Consider the following 23484-nt stretch of genomic DNA (forward strand, 5'->3'; position numbering starts at 1 on the left):
ATTCCTCAGAGACATTAATTTATCCTTAATAACTACCTTTATTTCTTTAAATACAGATTAAATTTGGATATTTAATTGATGAAAATAATTTAACTTGCAAATTAAATTTTGCAGAAGTACCACCTAGATAAAAATCCTTATAAACTAAAAAGTAAATTTACTTGTTTCTTTATTGATGAGAAATATATAGAAAAAATTTTAGGTGAAAATCCTTGAAGAAGTCTATTGGTAGAAGACTGGTTAAATAAACTGCAGTTACGTATGCAATGGAACACTGTGTTATTAAAAAGAATTAGGAGCACCTGGGTGGCACAGTCGGTTGAGCATCTAACTTTGGTTCAGGTCATGATCTCGTGGTTCATGGGTTCGAGTCGCACGTCAGGCTCTGTGCTGACAGCTAGCTCAGAGTCTGGAGCCTGCTTCAGATTCTGTGTTTCCCTCTCTCTCTGCCCTTCCCGTGTTTTCACTCTCTCATTTAAAAAAAAAAAAAAAAAAAGGATGAGGATAGGAGAAACAGGATGGTTAGAGATAAGAGTAAGAATATAGTTTTCACAGTCTTAATATATTTAAAAAATTACTCAGCAATATGGATGTTTTTAACTACTGAGAATAAAAAATGGATTAAGAAATATCAAGGACTTTAAATAGTGTAAAATTTTATTTTTTAGATGAACTACAGTGTATTGACTGGGAGACTGACAGTGACAGGGAAGATATCAGTGAGTGTAATGACTTTGAAGACTGTGAGCGTGCTGTGGAAATATCAGACTGTGCTTCGTGTTCAAGCAGTCATTCTTCGACTAGTCACGAGGGGCTCTCTGAGCCCTTGAAGGTAAGAACCAGTTGTCTCAACATTTTTCATTCTGTTTCTCACATTTGTTAATCATAGCCTCTTAGTGTTTTATTTTTAATTCCTTTTTCCAGGACAGTCACTTTTGATTCTTAAGGATTCTTTTATTCTTTACTTCCTTGTCTCTAAGTAACATGCTGGTAATGCGCCTTAAACACGGGGCTCTCCTCACCCTCTCGTCCACCTGCGCTTTGACACTTTTCCCGGTCCTCCATTCTCCCAGGACACACATATCATGGTTCGCTTAGATTCGTATTCGGTGTTACATAAGATTCGTAACCATGGCAAATATTCCCATTATTTTTCCTTCACAACTTTTCATTTTTTTTTGGACATTAATTGTTTAGGGTTTTTGTTTGCCTAGCTTTACTTATTGATACTAAAACTCTTAACTTTTTGCCATCGTTTGGCTCTCCTGTTACAGTGTTCAGGCATAGCAGGCATCCTGTCAGTGTTGTTGTCTCGCAGAACTCATTCTCACAGCCTTCTGGCGCTCTGATCCGTTCCACTGCTCTGAGGAGGGAGCCACCCTTTGGTCTCTCCTCAGCCTCTTCCAGTAACTCCCTTCTCTTCTGTGCGGAGCAGCTTTATCCCAGGTTCCGTGTGTTCCTCTTTCTTGGTTTTTATTCTCGGTTTGATTGAGCATATCCTGTAGTAGCTCCCAAGAGAGGGTTTATGGGAGATAAATGGCAGGCCAGAGATGTATTTATTGTACTTTGATAAGTTGTTAACAGTTTATGTAGAATTTTAGTTTGAAAATCATTTTTTCTTCAGAATTTTGAAGACATTGCTTCGTTGTCTTCTAGTTCTAGATTTGCTGTCAAGAAGCCTGAAGCTATTTCCATTCTTGATTTTTAAGGATTTACTCTTTGTCTCCTCTTTTAAGCAGCATGATTGTGGTATGCCTGTGTGGTTTTCTGCTTGGAGTTTATCTGGCTTTTTGGTATGTGGGGAATCAGATGTCCCCCAAGCCCACCCCTAGATTTGGTAATTCACTAGGAGGACACTCAGTTTAGTCTATGCTCATACTCATGGCTATGATGTATTACAGTGAAATGATACAAAGCAAAATTTGCAGTCTTCCAAGAATCCTAGTCTAGTGGAGTCATGTAGGATACGCTTAACTGCCTCATCAGTGCGTGTGGACAACAGCTGTGAAGTGCTGCCTGCCAGGGGAGCTTCGTCAGCGACTCAGTGCCCAGCGTCTCTGCGGGGGGCTGGTAAGATAGGCGCTCGCCCTTGCCTACCAGGTACCAGAATTTTAGGTTTGAAGAAGGAAAACAAGTATTCAAACTAAGGCCTATTGTTTGCACAGTTTAGACAGAGGGAACCACTTTTAACCATTTACGGGAGGATGGTGCTCTCCTGGCGTCTGCTCAGCAGAGGTGGACAAGGACCGACGCTGCACGCAGGCCTTCCCCCTCTCAGGGCCGCTGTGCTCGCTTTCTTCACGTATGGGCTGAAAGTTTCCATCACATTTGGGAAGCTTTTTGCCTTCATTTTTTCTATTTTGACATTTTCCTTTCCTTTTGGACTACAATTATATGTATATTAATGAGGCTGCTTCATGTTATATCATTTCCCCCCTCTCTTTTTAATTTATAATGGCTTCTATTGCTATATCTTCAAATTTAATATCTTCTTGCTCTCAATGTCTAATCAGCTGTTAATACTGTCCAGTGTATTTGTCACCTGTTAAAGTTTGATATGAATCATTTTATATTATCTCTCCTTAACCTCATCATATCTTTTCTGTTTTGAAAATATAGAGTGTGTTTAGAATACTTGTGTTAAGTGACTTTTTCTATAAATCTTTAATTTGTGTTATTTTTGTGTCTATATCTATTGATTAATATTTCTCTTTATTGTATTGTATTTACTGCTTCTTTGCACACCTAGAAATTTTTGAGTGGATAACAGACACTGAATTTTATGTTGCTGGATTTTAAAGAATTTCTTTAAATATTTTGTAACTTTGTTCTCAGGTGCAGTTATTTGGAAACAGTTTCATCCTTTTGGGTGTTGCTTTATGATTTATTAGGTGGGTCTGAGGAGTGTTCAGTCTTCTGTCACCACCTTCCTGAGCATTCTGTGTAATACTCCTGCTCATTATGGGTTTTTCCCGTCTGAGTGTCAGGAGTAGCTGCCGTGGCCTGACACTGTGTGAGTACTGGCACTGTTCTCCAGATGGTTCTTTCCCCGGTCTAGAGGAGTTTTCTTTACGTGCACATACTGATCAGTAGTCAGTTGAATACTTGAGATGGATTACTGGAGTTTCTGTGTAGCTCTGGTTTTTCTGTTACTTTGTCCTATGGATTCTAGCTACTTTTGTCCCCCTGACCTCTCAGCTCTGTCTCTTCAACTCAGGGAACCCACTGGACTTGACGTCAGTTCCTCTTTTCTATTGTGTGGTTTGGAAGTTCTCTCAAGAAAGTAAGCTTGGGCAGTTGTAGAGCTCAGTTTTTAATTTCCTGACTATCAGGGATTAGTGTTCTTGTCGGATGTTCCGTGCTTGAAAATCATTGTTTCATATATTTTGTCTGCATTATTTTCTTTCTTCCTGCCTGCCTGCCTGCCTTCCTTTCTCTGTCTGTCTGTCTCTCTTTCTCTGTCTCTTGTTTTTGTTTGTTTCATTGTTGTTGTTGTTAGTGTTTTTGGTGTCTTAGGTGGGAGGATAAATCCACCTGCTGTCACTCCGTCGTGGCCACCTTCCCGGTCTTTCATGCAGTCCCAGTACGTGGTGAGATGCTCGTCATCATTAAGTCATTAAGGAGTTGCAAATCCAAGCCATGATGAGATGATACCACTTTATACCTATTAGGATGGCTGTTATCCATAAATGAAAAAAGAACATTGAGGTATTGGAACCCTTATACATTGCTGGTGGGAATGTAAAATGGTACAGCCACTCTGCAAAAGTTTGATGGTTTCTAAAAAAGTTAAACATGGAATTACCACATAATCCAGCAATTCTGCATCTGAGTATATATACACACAGGAAAATTGAAAGTAGAGACTCAAATATATTTGTATATCAGTTTTCATAGTATTATTATTCACAACAGTTGGATGGTGGAAAACAATCCAAACGTCCAACAGAATAATGGATTAGCAAAATACTGTATATATGTATAGTGGATTATTATTCAGCCTTAAAAAGGAAGGAAATTCTGGGGTGCCAGGGTGGCTCAGTCTGTTAAGTGTTTGACTCTTGATTTCAGCTTGTGCCCTGATCCCAGGGTCGCAGAATCAGGCCACCTGTCAGGCTCTGTGCTGAGCGTGTAGCCTGCTTAAGATTCTATCTCTCTTTCTCTCTCTGCCCCTCTCCTTTGCTTGTGCATTCTCTCTCTAAAATTAAAAAAAAAAAAGAATTTTATTTCTTTTTCTAAAATGTTCTAAAATATTTATTTTGAGAGGATAGAGAGCGAGCGAGCGAGAAAGCACCAGTGTGTGTGCCCAAATTTTGAGAGGGGCAGAGAGAGGGAGAGAGAATCCTAAGCAGGCTTCTTGTTGTCAGTGCAGAACCCAGCTCAGGGCTGGATCTTATGAATTGTGAGATATGACCTGAGCCAAAATCAAGAATCAGATGCTTAACTAACTGAGCCACCCAGGTATCTAGAATGAAATTCTGATACGAGTACAATATAGATGAACTTTGAAAACATTATTGTAGATAAAATAAGCCAGACACAAAAGGACAGGTGCTGTATAGTTTTATGTATAGGCAGTACCTTGAATAGCAAATTCATAGAAACAGAAAGTAGAATAGAGGTTACCAGGAGCTGGGGAGTAAGGGGAATTATTGTTTAAATGTGTACAGAATTTCATACTAGGATGATGTTAAAGGGTTCTAGAAATGGTTGGTGGTGCAGTTATAAACATTATGAATTCATTTAATGCTACTGAGGTGTACACCTAAAAATGGTTAATATGGTAAAGTTTTGGCTGTGTACATTTCACCACAATAAAAAATGAAAAAAAACCCTACAGCATATTTTTATTTTAAAATATATCTCCACTATTAAAATTCTTGGGAACTTTTTATTGTTGGTGTGGCAAAAATGTTTATGGAGAAAATGCTAAATGCTAACTGCTAAAGCAAAATACTAACCTGTACATATAGTAAAATCTTAAGGATTACAAAGGACCACTGAGACTCCCGAGACTGCCCCCAAATCCCCCTTGGGATAAATCATTTCTAACGAGACCAGGAGTGTTGTGCCATGACCTAGAAGTTTTTATTGACTTTTCAGTTTATGGACTGGAATAGTAACCTTCTACCTCTTATGACTTCTACAGCGTGAGAGAAAGCCTTCTGTGATACCATGGTCTTACTTGAATACATGTCACGTTATACTAAAAACATACTCCTTAAAAATTTTCTCCTGATATTTACTTATTGTGGTTGTGGTTTCAGTCACTGAAACATCTGTTACTTCATGTGCCTGGCTTTTTAGAGCACCTCATTTCTGTTCAGAAAGATGGGATTTTTGTTCATAGCCTCATATGATAGGCTATCTGTTTTTATGATTTTAGAGTTTTATTTGATATTTGATGAGCAGATTCCGTATTGATAAGAGGGCATTTAATAAAATTAATTTATGAATTCCTTTTTCTTGTTTTGAATAAAACGAATGATGGATTCATAAATCTCATCATAGATAATTGCCATCACCACATTAAAAATCTGGGATTTTACTCTTATCAGAAATTTTAATTTTTTTTTATTAGGAAATAACAGTTTATTAGTACTTTTAATTTTTTTCTTGCTTTTTTGTGGGAGATATATTCTGTGAACTGAGGATATATTTATCCTTTGAAAGCTGCTATAAGTAACCACGACTTTTAGAAAGACTTCTGCTGCATATGAGATGCTGGGTGATACTGGGTGTGTTACGCCCTAACTGAGAAACTCCTGTGCTTAGGTTTTGTAGTGCTTGGAGTTCATTTCATACCTTGTTAAAATTATAAATTACAGTGTGACACAGACTTTTCAAGGAAGCGCTTGAATAATAAAATACGTAGTTATAAGAAGTAAATGTTAAGCATCCATAGTTCTTCAAAAGGTAAACAGCATATCTCTGGGTAGTAGAATTATTGGAGAAGTTTATTTTCTTCTTTGTTGGATTTATTTCAGAATTAAAATGTAAAACAAGAAAAACAGTCAGTGGTGTCTTCCTCAAAGACAAAACAGAGAAACAGATCATATATATTGAACATACATGGAGCCTTATATTGTATTAGTTTCTTTATGTACATGTTTTAGTCCATTTGAGCTGCTGGAACAAAAATACCATAGCCTGGGTGGCTGAAACAACAGAAATTTATTTCTCCCAGTTTTGAAGGCTGGAACATTCCATGAGGTGCTGGCAGATAGGGTGTCTGTTGAGGGCCCACTTCCTGGTTTGTTGAAGGCTGACTTCTCACGTGGTAAGAGGGGTAAAGAATCTCCGGTGCCTTTTTATAAGGGCCCTAATCCCATTCATGAGGGTCCATCCCAAGGCCCCACATCCAAATACCATCACATTAAGGATTTGGTTTCAACATACGATTAGGTTTCAACATTCAGTTTGTAGCAGTACATTTTCCATTTGAGCTTAAAACAATTTGTGAAGTAGATGTGGTTATGCCCAATTTTCAGGCTAGGAAACTTAGAAAAGATAATGTAATTACGAACAAGTTACTTAGTAGCAGCAGCTGTGATTGAAACCTTGCCATAGAAGTATTCAGGTGTTTGTTGAATGCCTCCAGATCCACATTGATTGCTTTTTTTATATTGGAAGAAGTGTGCACATGGGCAGAACTTTGACAGATAAAGTCATAGAAAAGGGAAGACCTTGGCTTACTTTCTTTTAAAAATTCAAGATGTCTTCCATGTAGATCATCTTGAAGTGCACTGTTTTTCTTAATAAACCTGTACATTAAAACAAAACATACTACATTGTCATTGGAAATGAATAAATTGAATCCATTGACTCAAAAATGGATTTCTCAAGTAGGTATTGAGAAGCATTCCTATAATATAACAAAAATCCTTTTGGATTTGTGGCCTAAATACAGTGGTATTCTCTATGGCCTTAATTCCTATTCCTTTATTTATTTACTTATGAGAGAAAGAGGGAAGAAGTGGAGGGGGGGACAGACGGAGACAGAGAATCTTAAGCAAGCTCCATACTCAGCCTGGAGCCCAACGTTGGGCTTGATCCCACACCCTGGGATCATGAATTTCCAGCTGCCTACTGCCATCTTTGTGTGAATGTCCTAAGGTTACTAGAAGTCAGAGGGTCCCAAGCCATATCTTTTCTTTTCTTTTTAACCTAAGCTGATCCTCTTTGTGTGTTTTTGGTCTTAGTTAATAACTTTCCTTTTTCATTGCCTGAATCTGTGTCATTACCATGACATGGAGATTTGGCCTCTAACGTATACATTTGGCCTCTAACTATAACATCCCTACTACTTCTGCCCTAAGTTGGGCCCTTTCATCAATCTCTGTATTGTTTCGCTTGCTTCAGAATTGATTTCTTAGCATATGTCTTTCTATTAGGTTTATCTTAATAAAAATTAGGACCTTATCACTCACTCTCTGAAACACTTCTGATAGTTCCTTATTGCTTGAAAGTCAAGGTCCATGTAACTTAACCTTCACAGTTTGGCCTCATCCCTCAAATAAAGGAGGCCTAGAAGAATAAATGTACATGAATATTGGTAGCATTGTCTATAAGAGAAAAATCTTTGGTAAAAGGCGATTTATGCAATTTGAAGAGAAACCAGAGTGTCAGAAAAATCTTTGGAAAGTAACCTTATGAACACATGAAAATTGTTGTGTATATAGTAGAGAGCAATAGTTATCAGGGACAATAATGAAGAAGTAAGCCAGTTTGCAAAAGGATATGTACAGTTTGATACTACATTATAAGAAGTATAAAACCATGCAGAAACGTAGTGCATACTGAGCAGTCTCGGGGGAGACAAAGGTTTTCTCTCAACACGTTTTTCAAGTTGCTGAGAAACATCACTTTACGTCATCGTTCCCTGCAGTGCAGCTGTGGAAATGTCCACTTCTGTCTTCAGGTGCCAGGAACACAGTTGATTGATGGCCCCACCTACCATCCTTCCGGATCCATCATTTTGTTTATAGCCAGGTCATACCACAAATGGGCTGTACTGCAGTCTGAAACTCTTCGTACTCTATCTTTCCTTTTTTCCTCCTTCCATAGTTTTCAGACTTGTGCTGGAAGCTCTCCTTGACTCCTATTTTCACCCCTTTATCCTTTGCAGGTGTTTCCTTCAGTAAGTCTCTTCTATAGCTGATGCTGTCTTGGCATCTGCCTCTCAGGAGACTAACTCATCCCTGCACACTGCCCAGCATCTTGCAGTCACACTAGCACTTCCTTCCTAATATTTAAACTAATACCTAAACCTTTCTCTTGTGTTTATTCAACATTTCAGGTAGGTTGAAAAAAGTAAAATATGTTGATGTATGGTTTTTGTGGACTTGCCTCTCACAGTTTATTGTTTTTCTTTGAATTCTCATGGAAACATGCCCTGAGAACACCTACTCATCTAATGGTGAGCAAGTGAGTCTGGGAAGGGTGATCAGGGATCACTGATCAAGGGATCGTTAACCATAGTGAGCACCTGGGGCTTAGCACTGCTGGGAAAACTCTGGGAGCCTGTGAATTATCCCGTCAGAGGGACGAGGAAGGGGCAAGGAAGCTGGATTATTTATATGGATCCTTTCATTCATTGGTTATAGGATGGTCCTTGGTGGAGTTGGGGAATGGAGTATTTCCTACTTCTTGCAGGCTACTGCAGAAGTGTAAAAAATGGCTTCCAGCAGCAGTAGAAACCCCTAAGGCAAAGAACTGGAAGTGCCGAGGTTCTCCTGGGTGACTCAGTTGGTTGAGCATCCTTCCTTGGTTTGGGTCATGATCTCCAGGCTCCTGGGTTCAAGCCTTATGTCAGGCTCTGTGCTCAGATAGCTCAGAATCTGGAGCCTGCTTTGGATTCTGTGTCTCCCCGTCTCTCTCCATCCCAGGGCCCCTGCTTAGAGTCTGTCTCTCTGTTTAAAATAAATAAACATTTAAAAAAAAAAAGGAAGTGCTTGAAATTGAAAGTAGAGCCAGTGACACTGAAGATAGGGGAGAAGATATGAGTAGGGTTTTGTCAGGGTCAGCTATAATGTTACTTTTGTTATTTTTTAGTTTTTTAAATTTGTATTTTAGCATGTATTCACTTTACTTTTTGTGTTTTTAAATTTTAGTTTCTAGAGTAGAATTAGGTGACTCATCACTTACAACACTCAGTGCTCATCACAGGTGCCCTCTTTTAATACCCATCACCTACCTAGCCTATCCCCCTCACCCACCTCCATCAACTTTCAGTTTATTCTCTGTGTTAAGAGTCTCTTATGGCTTGTTTCCCACTGGTCTTGTTTTCGTTGACTCCTTCCTATATGTTCATCTGTTTTCTTTTTTAAATTCCACATATGGGGAGATCATATGGTATTTGTGTTTCTTTGGCTGACTTATTTCACTTAGCATAATCTACTCTAGCTCTATACATATCTTGCACATGACAAGATTTCATTTTCTTCTTGATGGCTGATATCCTGTTGTATAAATAACATCTTTATCCCATCACCAGTCAATGAACATTTGGCTCTCTCCATAGTTTGGTTGTTGTTGATAATGTTGCTATAAATATCGTAGTACATGTACCTTTTTACATCTGTATTTTTGTATCCTCTGGGTAAATACCTAATAGTGCAATTGATTATGAGTGATGTCGAGAATCTTTTCATGGGTCTGTTAGCCATCTCAGTGTGTTCTTTCTTTTGCCAATTTCTTCACTGGATTATTTGTATTTTGGGTGTTGAGTTTGGTAAGTTCTTTACAGATTTTGGATACTAGCCCTTTGTCAGGTATGTCACTTGCAGATACCTTCTCCCGTTCCATAACTGCCTTTTTATTTTGTTGTTTCCTTCGCCATGCAGAAAATTTTTATCTTAATGAGGTCCCAGTGGTTCATGTTTGTTTGCCTTGCCTCCAGTAACACGTCTAGGAAGAAGTTGCTCTGGCTGAGGTCAGTGAGGTTTCTGCCCGTGTTCTCTTCTAGGATTTTGATGGTTTCCTATCATATTTAGGTCTTTCATTCATTTGGAATTTATTTTTGTATGTAGTGTAAGGAAGTGGTCCAGTTTCTTTCTTCTGTTTGTTGCCGTCCAGTTTTCCCAACACCATTTGTTGAAGAGATGTGTCTTTTTTTCCTATTGGATATTCTTTCCTGCTTTGTCAAAGATTCCTGCTGGGTAGTGGTGGGTCCATTTCTGGGTTTTCTCTTCCATTCCATTGATCTGTGTGTCTGATTTTGTGCCAATACCATACTGTCTTGATGACTGTAGCTTTGTAGTTTAGCTTGAAATCTGGAATTGTGATGCCTACAGTTTTGTTTTTCTTTTTCAGAATTACTTTGGCTATTTGGGGTCCCATACAAATTTTAGGATTGTTTGTTCTATCTTTGTGAAAAATGCTACTGTTATTTTGATAGGGATTGCATTAGAAGTATAGATTGCTTTGGGTAGTATGGGCATTTTAACACAGTTTGTTCTTCCAGTCCATGAACATGGAATGGTTTTCCGTTTCTTGGTGTCCTCTACAATTTTTTTCACAAGTGTTCTATAGTTTTCAGTATACAGATCTTTTACCTCCTACTTAGGTTTATTTATAGGTATCTTATTGTTTTTGGTGCAATTGCAAATGGGATCAATTTCTTGATTTCTTTTTCTGCGGTTTCATCATTAATGTATAGAAATGTAACAGATTTCCCACACATTGATTTTATATCCTGCAGCTTTGCTGAATTCATGTATTAATTTTAGCAATTTTTTTGGTGGAATCTTTTCGGATTTTCTACATGGAGTATCGTGTAATCTGTAAATAGTGAATTTTTTTTACTTCTTCCTCAACCAAATGATATGCCTTTTATTTCTTTTTGTTGTCTGATTGCTGAGGCTAAGACTTCTGGCGCTATGTTAAATAGTAGTGGTCAAGGTGGACATCCTTGTCTTATTCCTGACTGTAGGGGAAAGCTCTTAACGTTTTCTCCATTAAGGATGATCTTAACATCTGGGTCTTTCATATGTGGCCTTTATGATGTTGAGGTATGTTCCATCTATCCTTTCTTTCTTGAAGGTTTTTATCAAGAATGGATGCTGTATTTGTCCTATGTTTTTTCTGCATCTAATGAGAGGATCATATGGTTCCTACCATTTCTTTTCTTAATTTGGTGGATCACATTGATTGATTTGAGAGTATTAAAGCAGCCCTGCAGCTCAGGAATAAATCCTTTACTTGATCATGTTAAATAATTCATTTAATGTAGTGTTGAATTCAATTTGCTAACATTTTATTGAGAATTTCTGCATCAATGTTATTTGGGGACATTGGCCTGTAATTCTCCTTTTTAGTGAGGTCTTCATCTAGTTTTGGAATGAATGTAATATTGTATTCATAGAATGTGTTTGGAAGTTTTTCTTCCATTTCTCTTTTTGGGAATATTTTTAAAAGAATAAATATTAACTCTTCTTTAAATATCTGGGAGAATTCCCCCAGGAAGCCATCTGAATCATGGCTTCTGTTTGTTAAGAGACTTTTGATTACTGACTCAGTTTCTTTGCTGGGTTATGGGTCTGTTCAAATTTTCTATTTCTTCCTGTTTCTGTTTTGGTAGTTTGTAGGTTTCTAGGAATTTGTCCATTTCTTCCAGATTTCAAATTGTTGGCACCTAATTTTCCCAATATTCTTTTATAATTGTTTCCATTTCTTCAGTGGTGGTTGTGATCTCTCCTTGTTCATTTGTGATTTTATCTATTTGGGTCCTTTCTCTTTTCTTTTTGATTAATCTGGCTAATTTTGTTAATTCTTTCAAAGAGCCAACTCCTAGTTTCATTGATCTGTTCTACTGTTTTTTTTTTTTTTAAATTTCCACATCATTTATTTTTGCTCTAATCTTTATTTTTCCCTTCTTCTGATGACTTTTGGCTTTATTTGCTGTTACTTTTTTAGCTCCTTCAGGTGTAAGGTTAGGTTGTACATTTTGAGACCTTTCTTCTTAAGATAGGCCTGGATTGCAATATACTTCTCTCTTAGTACTGCGTTTGCTTCATGCCAAGGGTTTTGGGTCATCCTGTTTTCATTTTCATTGGCTTCCATGTATTTTTTAGTTTCTTTCATTTCTTGATTAACCCATTAATTTGTTAGCAGGATGTTCTTTAACCTTCTTATATTTGAGGGCTTTCGAAATTTTTTCTTGTGGCTGACATCAACTTTCATAGAGTGTGGTCTGAACATAGGCATGATATGATCTTGATTTTTTTGTACTGGTTGAGGTCTCATTTGTGACCCAGTGTGTGATCCATTCTGGAGAATGTTTCATGTGCACTCCAAAAGAATGTGTATTCTGTTGCTGTAGGATAAAATCTAATGAATATATTTGTTAATTACATCTGGTCCAGTGTGTTACTCAAAGCCAATGTTTCCTTGTTGATTTTCTGCTTAGATGGTTTGTCCATTGCTGTAAGTGGTATATTAATGCCTCCTACTATTATGGTATTATTATCAATAAGAGTCTTTATTTTATATTGATTACTGTATTTGGGTGCTTCCAAGTTGGGGGCATAAGTATTTACAATTGTTTGATTCTTCTTGATGGATAGACCCTTACTTATGATATAATGCCCTTCTGCATCTCTTGTTACGGTCTTGGTTTTAAATACTACTTTGTCTGATACAAGTTACGGCTATGATGGCTTTCTTTTGACCTCCATGAGCATGGTAGATGGTTCTCCATGCCCTCATGTTCAGTCTGCAGGTATCTTTAGGTCTACAGTGAGTCTCTTGTGGGCAGCATATAGATGGATTTGGCTTTTTTTAAAAAATTCATTCTGATACCCTGTGTCTTTTGATCGGAGCATTTAGTCATGTACATCCAAAGAGATTATTGATAGATATGAATTTATGCCTTTGCATTACCTGCAGTTGGTGTTTCTGGTGATGTTCTTTGTTCCTTTCTAGTTTTTATTGGTTTTGGTATTTTTTTCTCCACTCAGAGATTCCCCCTTAAAATTTCTTGCAGGACTGGTTTAATGGACACAAACCCCTTTAGTTTTTGTTTGTCTGGGAAACTCTTTATCTCTTTTATGAATGACAGGTTAAAGAATTCTTCACTCCCTGTATTTCCCATCGCATCATGTTGAATATTTCCTGCCAGTCCCGTATGGCCTGCCACGTTTCTGTGGACACATCTGCTGCAAACCGGATTTGTCTTCCCTTGTAGAATAAGGACTTTTTCCCCCGTTGCAGTTTTCAGGGTTCTGTCGTCTTCTGTGTTTTTTTGTGATTTTGACTGTGAAATGCCTTTGCAGGGTTGCCTTTTGTTGTATTTAAGAGTTGTCTGTGCTTCTTGGATTTTGATGTCTCTGCCCTTCCCCTGATTAGAGAACTTTTCAACTATAATTTGTTCGAATAAACCTGTGCCCGGTTTTCTCTCTCTTCATTTTCTGGAGTCCTATGATACGAATGTTATTCTGTTTTAATGAGTCACTGCATTTGCTATGTGTACCATCATGGTCATTACATTTCTTCCTTCTTTTTTTCAGCTTCATTATGTTCCATAAATTTATCTTCTGATAAACTGATTCACTTCTCTAATTTGTCCATCCTTGTTTTTATGGCTCCCATTTTGGATTACATCTCAGTTATAGCAATTTTAATTTCTGCCTAACGGATTTTAGTGCCCTATATCTCTGCAGTAATGGAATCTCTAGTGTCTTATATGCTTTCTTTATGCCTAGTTAGTATCCTTATAATTGTTTCTTTAAATTCTGGTTCAGATATCTTATTTATATCTCTGTTGATTAAATCACTGACTGTGAGTTCTATTCTTTCCTTTGGGGCTGATTTTTCCATCTTGTCATTTTGTCCAGAAAAGAAGAGAAGGAAGAGAAAAAAAAATAGGAAAACAAAAAAAACTAGATCCTGGGTCTGTTTTGGTCCGCTTGTTAAACGAGTCTAGATCCCAAAAGAAAAAAAATAACAGGTAAATAAAATAAAATAAAATAAAGTGAAAATAAATACATAAAAAATATGAAGCATATATAAATATTATAAAATTAATAAAAAATTTAAAAAGGGAATTGAAAAAATAAAATAAATGAAAACATTTATAATAAAGAATAAAAGCAAAAAGGGAGCTGGTCCTTTATTCAGAGCTGAAACTTTATGGCACTCTGTGAGCAAGAGACTTGGTGAGCAAGGTGTTTGTGCTGGTTCTCTGGGGGAGCACCTGCTGGGCCGACTCTCGACTCTCGACTCTCGACTCTCCGACTGGGGCACCCTTGTTGGGGGAAGGGGAGCTTGATGTATCAGCGTCAGCTTCCACTAGGTGGCGCTGTTTTGCTACCTAAGGGCTTTCAGTGCTGATGGGAGCAATGAATATGGTCCTGTTGGACTCTCTAGCCTGGGGGGTGAAAGTTTGTGCGTTTCCCTTTCCTGGCTACTGTTGATTAAGCCCTCAGAGAAGAGTCATCAATCTCTCTTTCTGTGTTGCTGGTTCCATCTGAACCCTATGTTTACCCGCCCATGTCTGAGCTTTTTTATCTCAGGTGCACCACTGAGTTTCAAAACTCCAATTTTTAGGGACTCCCAGGAGTGGACCTGCATTTTTCCCCCTGGGGAGTGGGGGAGGGGTGTCCCCCATGCTCTTCCCTTTGCTGGCTGGTCCCAGGGGAACCATTGCATGAATGCACAGAGTTTCACAATTTATGATAAACAGAGCAAAAAGCCAGCACCAAAACCTGCTTCTCTCAGTCGGCTTTCTTGCACCTGAGCCTGGGAGCAGTGCAACACGTTGGTGCAGGCCATTTCCCTTGCCATCCAGGGGATCAGACCCACTTTCACTCCTAGGATTCACCACCTGAGCTTCACCACCTGAGCACCTGTAAGCCAGGCATGCCCCCTAGGGTCGCAGACTTCTAAAAGTTCAGATTTTACACTGCTTTGCAATAGCCTCTGTAAGCATTCACCCTCCCCACCATGGTATGCACAGCTTTCTCTTCCCCAAGTGAACTCTGCACCTCCTACCTTCCAAAAGGTGGTCCCTTTTCTACTTGTAGACTTGCAGTTTTTGTTCTCTCAGACCTCTGATTGATATCTTGGGTGCTCAGGATGCTTTGATAACTGGCTGTGTTCAAGGGAGGAGACGAGCATAGGGTCTTCCTACTCCCATCATCTTCTGCTATAATGTTTAAATGAGCCGTGTGCTTGAATAAAACGGAAGGGGGAAGATTCATACTGTCATTAGTGATTTTCTAACTATTACTTAGCTCTCCAGAAGCAAATTCTCCCTTATACTTTACTGTTGAGTGATTGTTACTGTTTTATGAATGAGAGGCCATTTGTCCCTTATTCAAATTTGTAGAAATAGAAGACATGTGGTGTGTGGATACTTACTCTATGGGAGCACCATACTTTCATTCAGTGGGAAGCACTGATTTTAATTCAGGTCTTTCTTGAATCCCTTGCCCAAGATGGCATGAGGGATGTTGTTGATTTAGGAAATAGTCTTGCCTGTGAGCATAGTTCTGCCAGTTCTCTAGAGCAGAGTTCTGCTCGCATTTATGTAATGGCAACTGAACTCATCATTAGGGCAGCAGTTCATCTTATGAGTTCCTCCTTGTTGTGGGACATTCTTGGAAATGCCCCACATTTTCCACACCTTTTGGAAATCGGCTCTCAAGTATAATAATGTATATGTAAAATCAGACAAAATTTAATGTTTATAAAAGGAAGCCTAGAGTTCTTACTCATGCTTTTTCCTTGATTATACAGATTTCATTGTAAAACATTGCAGTTCAGAAGAAATCCATATTCTAGTGTGTTCTCATAGTAAAAAAAAGAGGGATGTTAGAGCTTGTATTGAGGAGTGTGGGTTTTTTTTTTTTTTTTGTTATGTTATAATTTGTGTGTATGGAAGACATACCTTGGATATATTTCAGGTTCTGTTATAGATCACCACAGTAAAGCAGTATTGTAAGAAAGGGAGTCAAATGAATTTTTTGGTTTCCCAGGGCATGTAGAAGTTGTGTTTATACTATACTATAGACGGTTAAGTGTGTAATAGCATTATGTCTAACAAAACAATCTACTACCTTAGATAAAAAATACTTTATTTCTGAAAAGTGCTAATCATCATCTGAGCTTTCACAGCTTATAATTACTGATCACAGATCACCATCACAAATATAATAATAATGAAAAAGTCTGAAATACTGTGAATTTTGAAAAATTACCAAAATGTGACCCAGAGATAAAAAGCGAGCACATACTGTTGGAAAAATGGTGCTGACAGACTTGCTTGATGCAGGCTTGTCACAGACCTTCAGGTAGCAAAGAAGTACAATTACCTGTGGAGCTCAGAAAGGTGAGCTCCAATAAATGAGGTAATGCCTACATTTATCATCTGTATCTAAGATAGATACTGGATATCTGTTCCTGATCTCATAACAAAGTATAGTTTCTTTTTATGGAAGTATGTGCTGCTATCATTTGTAGCATCTGTTTCAGAATTTCATCCTTATTTTTTCAACATCTCCCTTCTTAATTGTCTAAACTTTAGCTAATGAGATAGTGGGACAGGAACTATCAATTTCTCTTGTATAAATATTCCTCCTCATCCACGGTCACCCTGCTATCCCTTTTCCTCTCCTCTTTCTGCTTCTTCCTTCCGTTTGGCAGTGACTTATATTTTTTGATACAAGGAGTGAAATAGAGAAAAGAGTCTCTAGGAAATATTATTACAACTATGTAACATTAAAAAGTAATGATATGGGGTGCCTGGATGCCTCAGTTGGTTAAGTCTCCTACTTTGGCTCAGGTCGTGATCTTATGGTTTGTGAGTTCGAGCCCCACATTGATATCTGCACTGATGGTGTGGAGCTTGCCTGAGCATCATTCTCTCTTCCTCTTTTCCTCCCTCTCCCCCACTTGTGCTCATGTGTGCACTCTATCTCAAAATAAATAAACTTTAAAAAAGTAATGGTGTAAGTCATTACAAGTGTGACTTTTAGAGTCCTCTAGTTTTCTAATATTAAAAACAATCCTTAGGAGTTCTGCTTTCATTAATGACAGAATAGCTTGTGTCAGACCCTGTTGCTCACCAATAGCAATGACAAATTTTAGATGCAACATAAAAATATAAATACAAGTACAAAATACATAAAATATCTTTTATAAATCTATACAGAAACATAGAAAGGATATAAAACTATTTGAAGGTACAGTGAAAGGACATAGCAGGCAGAAACTGGAGGATGTTGACATTTGGAAGATTTCACAAGGTTGAGTTTTTCATTTTTCACAGCTTTTTGCCTGAGGATAGTCCTCCATCAAAGTTTACCTGGTGACTAAAAGTTGTATAGAAATCAGCACGAAGTTTGGAGTGGCGGTAGGAGTTGGAAAGTTAGTATAAAGTAGTACTAGAGGAAGATGCACCCATATTCTGCATATAAATCATATAGGTCAAGAGAATTAAACGGATTTCAGTTGCTATCCACCACAGAGGGGAGAGTTTGGAGAGTGTAGGTATTCTAAAGAGTGTAATAGAATCCAGAGTCTGAAAATGGATCATTTGTAGGGTCCAGGGTATAATCCACATTTATTAGATAAACATACACACGTCAAGAAAAGAATGACTTAAATGAAAAAGTGATTGAGATGGGCCCTGATATGACTCATCTGAATGAGTATCTGTTTTAACTATTTGGAGACATAGGAAAATAGGCATATAACGAATGCAAACACAAAAACATTAATAGAAAAACTCTAAGAAAGGAGGCAAATGAAATTTAATAATTAAATGTATAATACCTGAATTAAAAAATACTTCATTACATAAGATCAAAGAGGATTGGGAAAGAAGTCAATGAACTTGATAGATGAATAGAAATTATTTAATCCAAAATGTGAAAAAGGAGATGCTAGGAAAAGAAATTAGCCTTAGAAACTGGTAGGATAGTATCAAAAGATCCAGCAGCACATATTCAGTGGAATCCTAGAAGTATAGGAGAGGAGAAATTGGATCAAAACTTTTCCGAGAAATAATTGTTAAAAATTAAGCACTGATTGGTGAAAGGCATAAATTTACATATTCAAGAAGCTCAGTGAACTCCAAACCAGGTAAGTACAAGAAAATCATACACATTGTCATCAAGCAGTTGAAATGACAGATAGAGAAGGAATCTTGAAAGCACCCTGAGAATGGATACAGCAGTAACAAATGATAGCTAACTCCTTATCAGAAACACTGCTGGCCAACAGACAAGGAACAAGTCAACCCAGAATCCTATTATGAGTGAAAATACCATTTAAGAATGAAGACAAAGCAAAAACCTTTCCAGAGAAATAAAAAGATTTCGCTGCAGCAGATATGCACTCTAAGAATGATAAAGAAAGTTCTTCAGGCTGAAGGGAAGTGATACTGGGTGAAAGTTCAGATCTTCAGGATGGAATAGTGGGAACTGCAGTTGGTAAACGAGAAATAAAGTTTCCTCCTCACCAATTAAAAGAAACCTGTAAATTTAAAGCAAAAGTTACATTATGATACAGCATTTATGGCATATGTTGATGTAATATTACAGCTGTAGAATAAGGGATGGGCTGGGTAGATGGAATTCTGTGCCTTATTGGGTTCTTATTTTGTGTGATTGGTAGAATAGTCGCTCTAAGGTCACTGTGAAGTGTTAAAGGTGAATCCAGAGAATATAAAAGGAGACATAAAGGTAGTAACAGATTAACATAAATGAGATGAAAAGGAAACAAATAGCAAAATGATTGATTAACCCTATCAAGAATTACATTAAATGAAAAGATATTTTATTCAAAAGGTAGAGATTGATACATTGGTAAAATGGAAGACCTCCACATCTGCTCTATATTAGAAATGCATTTTAAATGTAATGACACAGATAGGAAATAAATACATGAGGAGGTGGAGTTAAAATGATAGAGAAGCAGGGGAGCCTGGGCTTTCTTCTCTCTCTGACACGGCTGCAGTGAAGTCCAGTCACTTGGAAGGCCCAGGACACCGACCTGCAGAGGGCCAGAAGGGTCTCCACAGCTACAGGGGGACACCTTGGCAGGTGTAGGGTGTGTAGAAGTGAATTGGGGGAGAGAAAGACAGCGGTGCCATGGAGAGGAGGGAAACTGTGGGGAGACACAGGGAGAGAAAGAGAGGGGTTGAGAAAATGTGACATTGAGTTCACACAAGAGGAAAACCTCTGAAGCATGGACTGCAGAGCAAGAAGTACTGAGTGTTCCAGTTCTGTTTTGCAAATAGGGTTTGGAGTTCAAACTCAGGTTTGGGAAGTACGTGACTTTCTCTGGAGTGGAGCCATGGCATGCGCTCCCGGGGAGGAGGGAGCTGGCCCCAGAGTGCATAGGATGGTGTAGAGATCTCCAGGGCACACTGGGAGAGAAACTTCCTCTTTCTAGAGTACTTGGGAGGAGGGTTTATTGCCTCCCCAAGGACAAAAACCCCTGCGTGTGCCATCAACAGGGTGGGAGGATCATCTCTAGAGAAGGGGAGCAGATCCATGTTATGCCAAGGCCTTTAAGACTTTGCATGTTGAGTCCCAGCCATGCACCGAAGAAAAAAATGCAAGAGACTTTTGGTGTAGGACAGGCTGACTTCCCTTGCCATTCTGTGAGGGCTACCTGAATACTGTGTGTGTGAGATCTCCTGTCTGGGGCTAAGAGATTGGGGTGGTGCTATTTTTTTTCCAACACCAATGTGATAGGACTTCAGAGAGCAACAGCACAGTTCCCAGTCGATACGGGACCTGCTTACACCAAGCTCTGCCCCCGGCCCCGTGCCTGGCAATTGCTTATTTCCTGGGGTGAGATGGAGTCCGAGCCAACACAGCAGTCCTTTCCTCCAGATCAGCATAGTCAGCACTTCCCATCAGGTCCCTCTCTCTCTCTCTCTCTCTCTCTCTCTCTCTCTTTTATTTTTTTCTTCTTTTATTTCTTTTAGAATCAGGCTCATATTGTCTGTTCATTTCATTTCCTTTTCTCTTTTTTTTTAGAACAGACTTTTCATTCTTTTCTTTTTTCCCTCCTCCCCCCCACCCCCTTCTTTGGAATCAGCCTTATAAGTTTTTGATTCTGGTTTTTGTTTGTTCCCTTTCCTTTTTCCTCTTTCTGGGGATCAGGCTCCCTCCCCTCCCCTGTTTTCCAGGGTTACTTCAAAAAACAAATCAAAGCACGCCTAGTTAAAGGTCCACATACTCCACCACTGCAAGCAAGGATGAGCACTGGGAAGGACTGACAAGTGGGAAAGAGCAGCCAGAACGTAGCTGCAGAGCCCAGACAGCGCACCAGAAACACATCCTCAAGGGCCAGGCCCTGGACAGTGTATGGTCCCTTTTTAATACAGCAGTTCACTCAGGTAAGGGCATCTAACAGGCGATTAAAAAACAAAAAGGACACAAACTTAGCCAAAATGACAAGACAGAGGAATTCTCCCCCCAAAAAAGGTCAAGAAGAAATCATAGCCAGGGACTTGCTCAAAACAGATATAAACAATATATCTGAAGAAGAATTTATAAAAACAGTCATAAGACTACTAACTGTGCTTTTAAAAAAGCATAGAAGACACCAGAGTAACCCTCGCTGCTGAGATCAAAGACCTAAGAACCAGTCAGGATGAAATAAAAAGTGCTTATAACAGATACAAAACAAACTGGATAGGGTGACAATGATGACTGAAGAGGCTGAAGAGAGGAAAGGTGACATAAAAGATTAAATTATGGCAAATAATCCGAAAAAAGAAGAGGAAAAGGAAATTCATGAGGGGAGACTTAGCTTAAGTGATTCCATGAAAGAAACGCTACCTATATTCATAGGAGTCCCAGAAGCAAAAGAGCGAGTTGAAGAGGCAGAAGGTTTATTTGAACACATGATAGCTGAGAACTTAATCTAATATGGGGAAAGAAACAGACATTCAGCTTCTAGAGGCACAGAGAACTCCACTCAAAATCAACAAAAACAGGTCAAAATCATGACATGTCATAGTGAAACTTGCAAAATACAAAGATAGAGAGTTCTGACAGCAGCTAGGGACAAAAGGTCCTTAACCTATAAGGGCAGACACATGAGGTTAGCAGGAGACCTGTCCATTGAAGCTTGGTAGGCCAGAGGGAGCGGCAGGGTATATTCATTGTGCTGAATGGGAAAAAATATGCAGCCAAGAATCCTTTATTCAGCAAGGCTGGCATTCAGAATAGGAGAGATAAAAGAGTTTCCCAGACAGAAACTAAAGGAGTTCGTGACCACTAAACCAGCCCTGCAAGAAATTCTAAAGGGGGATTCTTTGAGTGGAGATAAAAAAAAGGAGACCAAAGCAACAAAGACTGCAAAGAACCACAGAATATCACAGAAGCAGCAACTCTGCAGGAAACATGATGGATTAAATTCATGTATTTTGGTAATCACTCGGAATGTAAATGGACTAAATGCTTCAATCAAAAGACAAAACAAAGACATCAGAATGGAAAAAAAAAGATCAATCTATATGTTGTCTATTAGAGACTGACTTTAGACCTGAGGACACAGGCAGATTGAAAGTGAGACGATGGAGAACTATCTGTATGCCAATGGAAATCAAAAGAAAGCTGAATAGCCATGCTTATATCAGACAAACTAGACTTTAAAACAAAAGACTGTAACAGGAGATGAAGAAGGACATTATGTCATAATGGGTCTGCCCATCTAGGTGATAATTGTAAATATTTATGTCCCCAACTTGAAAGACACATATAAACTAATTAATAACAAACATAAACTCATTGATAAAATACTGTAATAGTAGGAACCATCAGTACCCCACTTACAGCAACAGACAGATCATCCGAGCAGAAAATCAAGGAAACTGTGACTTTGAATGACACACTGGACATTTCATCCTAAAGCAGCAGAAGATGCATTCGCCTCAAGTGCACATGGAACCATATCTGGGTGGAATAGATCACATATTAAGTTACAAATCAGCCCTCAATAGGTACAAAAACATTGAGATTATCCCATGCCTATTTTCAGATCACAATGCTATGAAACTTGACATCAACTACTAAAATCATGATAAATCAAGGTATCTATATCATTTACAATTGCACCAAAAACTGTAAGATACCTAATAAACCTAATCTGAAAGGTAATATGTATGCTGTAAATATAGAAAGCTTATGAATGAAATTAAAGACACAAAAAATGGAAAAATATTTAATACTCATAGAATCATAGGAACATATTGTTGAATTGTTGATACTACTCAAAGTAGCCTACACATTCAGTGCATTCCCTATCAAAAACAGTAGCATTCTTCACAGCTAGAATACACAATCCTAAATTAGAATGGAACCAGGGATGGCCATGAATAGCCAAGGTTATGTTGAAAAAGCAAAGCAAAGGCATCACAATTCCGGACTTCAGCCTGTATTTCAAAGGTGTAATCATCAAGATGGTATGAAACTGGAACAAAAGCAGACACACAAATTATTGGAAGAGACTAGAGAACCCAGAAGTGGATCCACAACTGTATGGCCAACTAATCTTTGACAAAGCAGAAAAGATTATCCATTGGAAAAATGATAGTTTCTTTAGCAAATGGTGCTATGAAATCTGGACAGTGATATGCTGAAAAATGAAACTGGACCATTTTCTTATACGATACACAAAAGTAAGTTCAAAATTAATGAAAGACCTAAATGTGAGACAGGAAATCATCAGAATCCTAAAGGAGAAAACAAGCAGCAACCCCTTTGACCTCAGTCTCAGCAACTTACTAGATCTGTCTCTGGAGGGAAGGGAAATAAAAGCAAAGTTGAAATATTGGTGGGTGGGGGGATGGGATAAGTGGGTGATGGGCATTTAGGAGGGCACTTGGAATTAGCACTGAATGTTGAATGCAAATGTTGGATCACGGGGTTCTACTTCTGAAACCAATATTATACTGTATGTTAGGTAACTTGAACTTACAAAACAAGTTGAAAAAAATGTATGAAAAAAGATGTAGCATGCAAATAGTTAATTATGAGAATGCTAGAGTGGTTATATTAATATTAGAAAAGTTGATTTCATTTTAGCCACTCTGACTGGTGTGAGGTGGTATCTCAGTGTCGTTTTGATTTGTGTTTCCCTGATGATGAGTGATGTTGAGCATCATTTCATGGGCCTGTAGGCCATCTGGATGTCCTCTTTGGAGAAGTGTCTGTTCATGTCTTCTGCCCATTTCTTCACTGGGTTATTTGTTTTGTGGGTATGAAGTTTGGTGAGTTCCTTGTATATTTTAGATACAGAGACTATAAATGCTGGTGAGGGTGTGGAGAGATGGGCATCCTCCTACACAGTTGGTGGCAATGTAAACTGGTGCAGCCGCTGTGGAAAACAGTGTGGAGGTTCCTCAAAAAACTATCCATAGAACTCCCTTATGACCCAGCAATAGCCCTGCTAGGGATTTACCCAAGAGATACAGAAATGCTGATGCATAGGGGCACATGTACCCCAATGTTCATAGCAGCA

General features: G+C 38.4%; 1 protein-coding gene across 1 annotated transcript in view; it reads left to right on the forward strand.

The window, feature by feature from the left end:
* SPIDR (scaffold protein involved in DNA repair) overlaps nucleotides 1–23484 on the forward strand; it is a gene marked incomplete at its 5' end in the record, with an annotated part of 427634 nt that overhangs the window by 11663 nt on the left and 392487 nt on the right. Inside the window, one exon of the mRNA XM_029923996.1 lies at nucleotides 669–832. Coding sequence (XP_029779856.1) covers nucleotides 669–832 — 164 coding nt within the window. The remainder of the gene's footprint in view (nucleotides 1–668; nucleotides 833–23484) is intronic.

The sequence above is a fragment of the Suricata suricatta genome, chromosome 15 (genome assembly GCF_006229205.1).
Source record: "Suricata suricatta isolate VVHF042 chromosome 15, meerkat_22Aug2017_6uvM2_HiC, whole genome shotgun sequence".
Taxonomy (NCBI): domain Eukaryota; kingdom Metazoa; phylum Chordata; class Mammalia; order Carnivora; family Herpestidae; genus Suricata; species Suricata suricatta.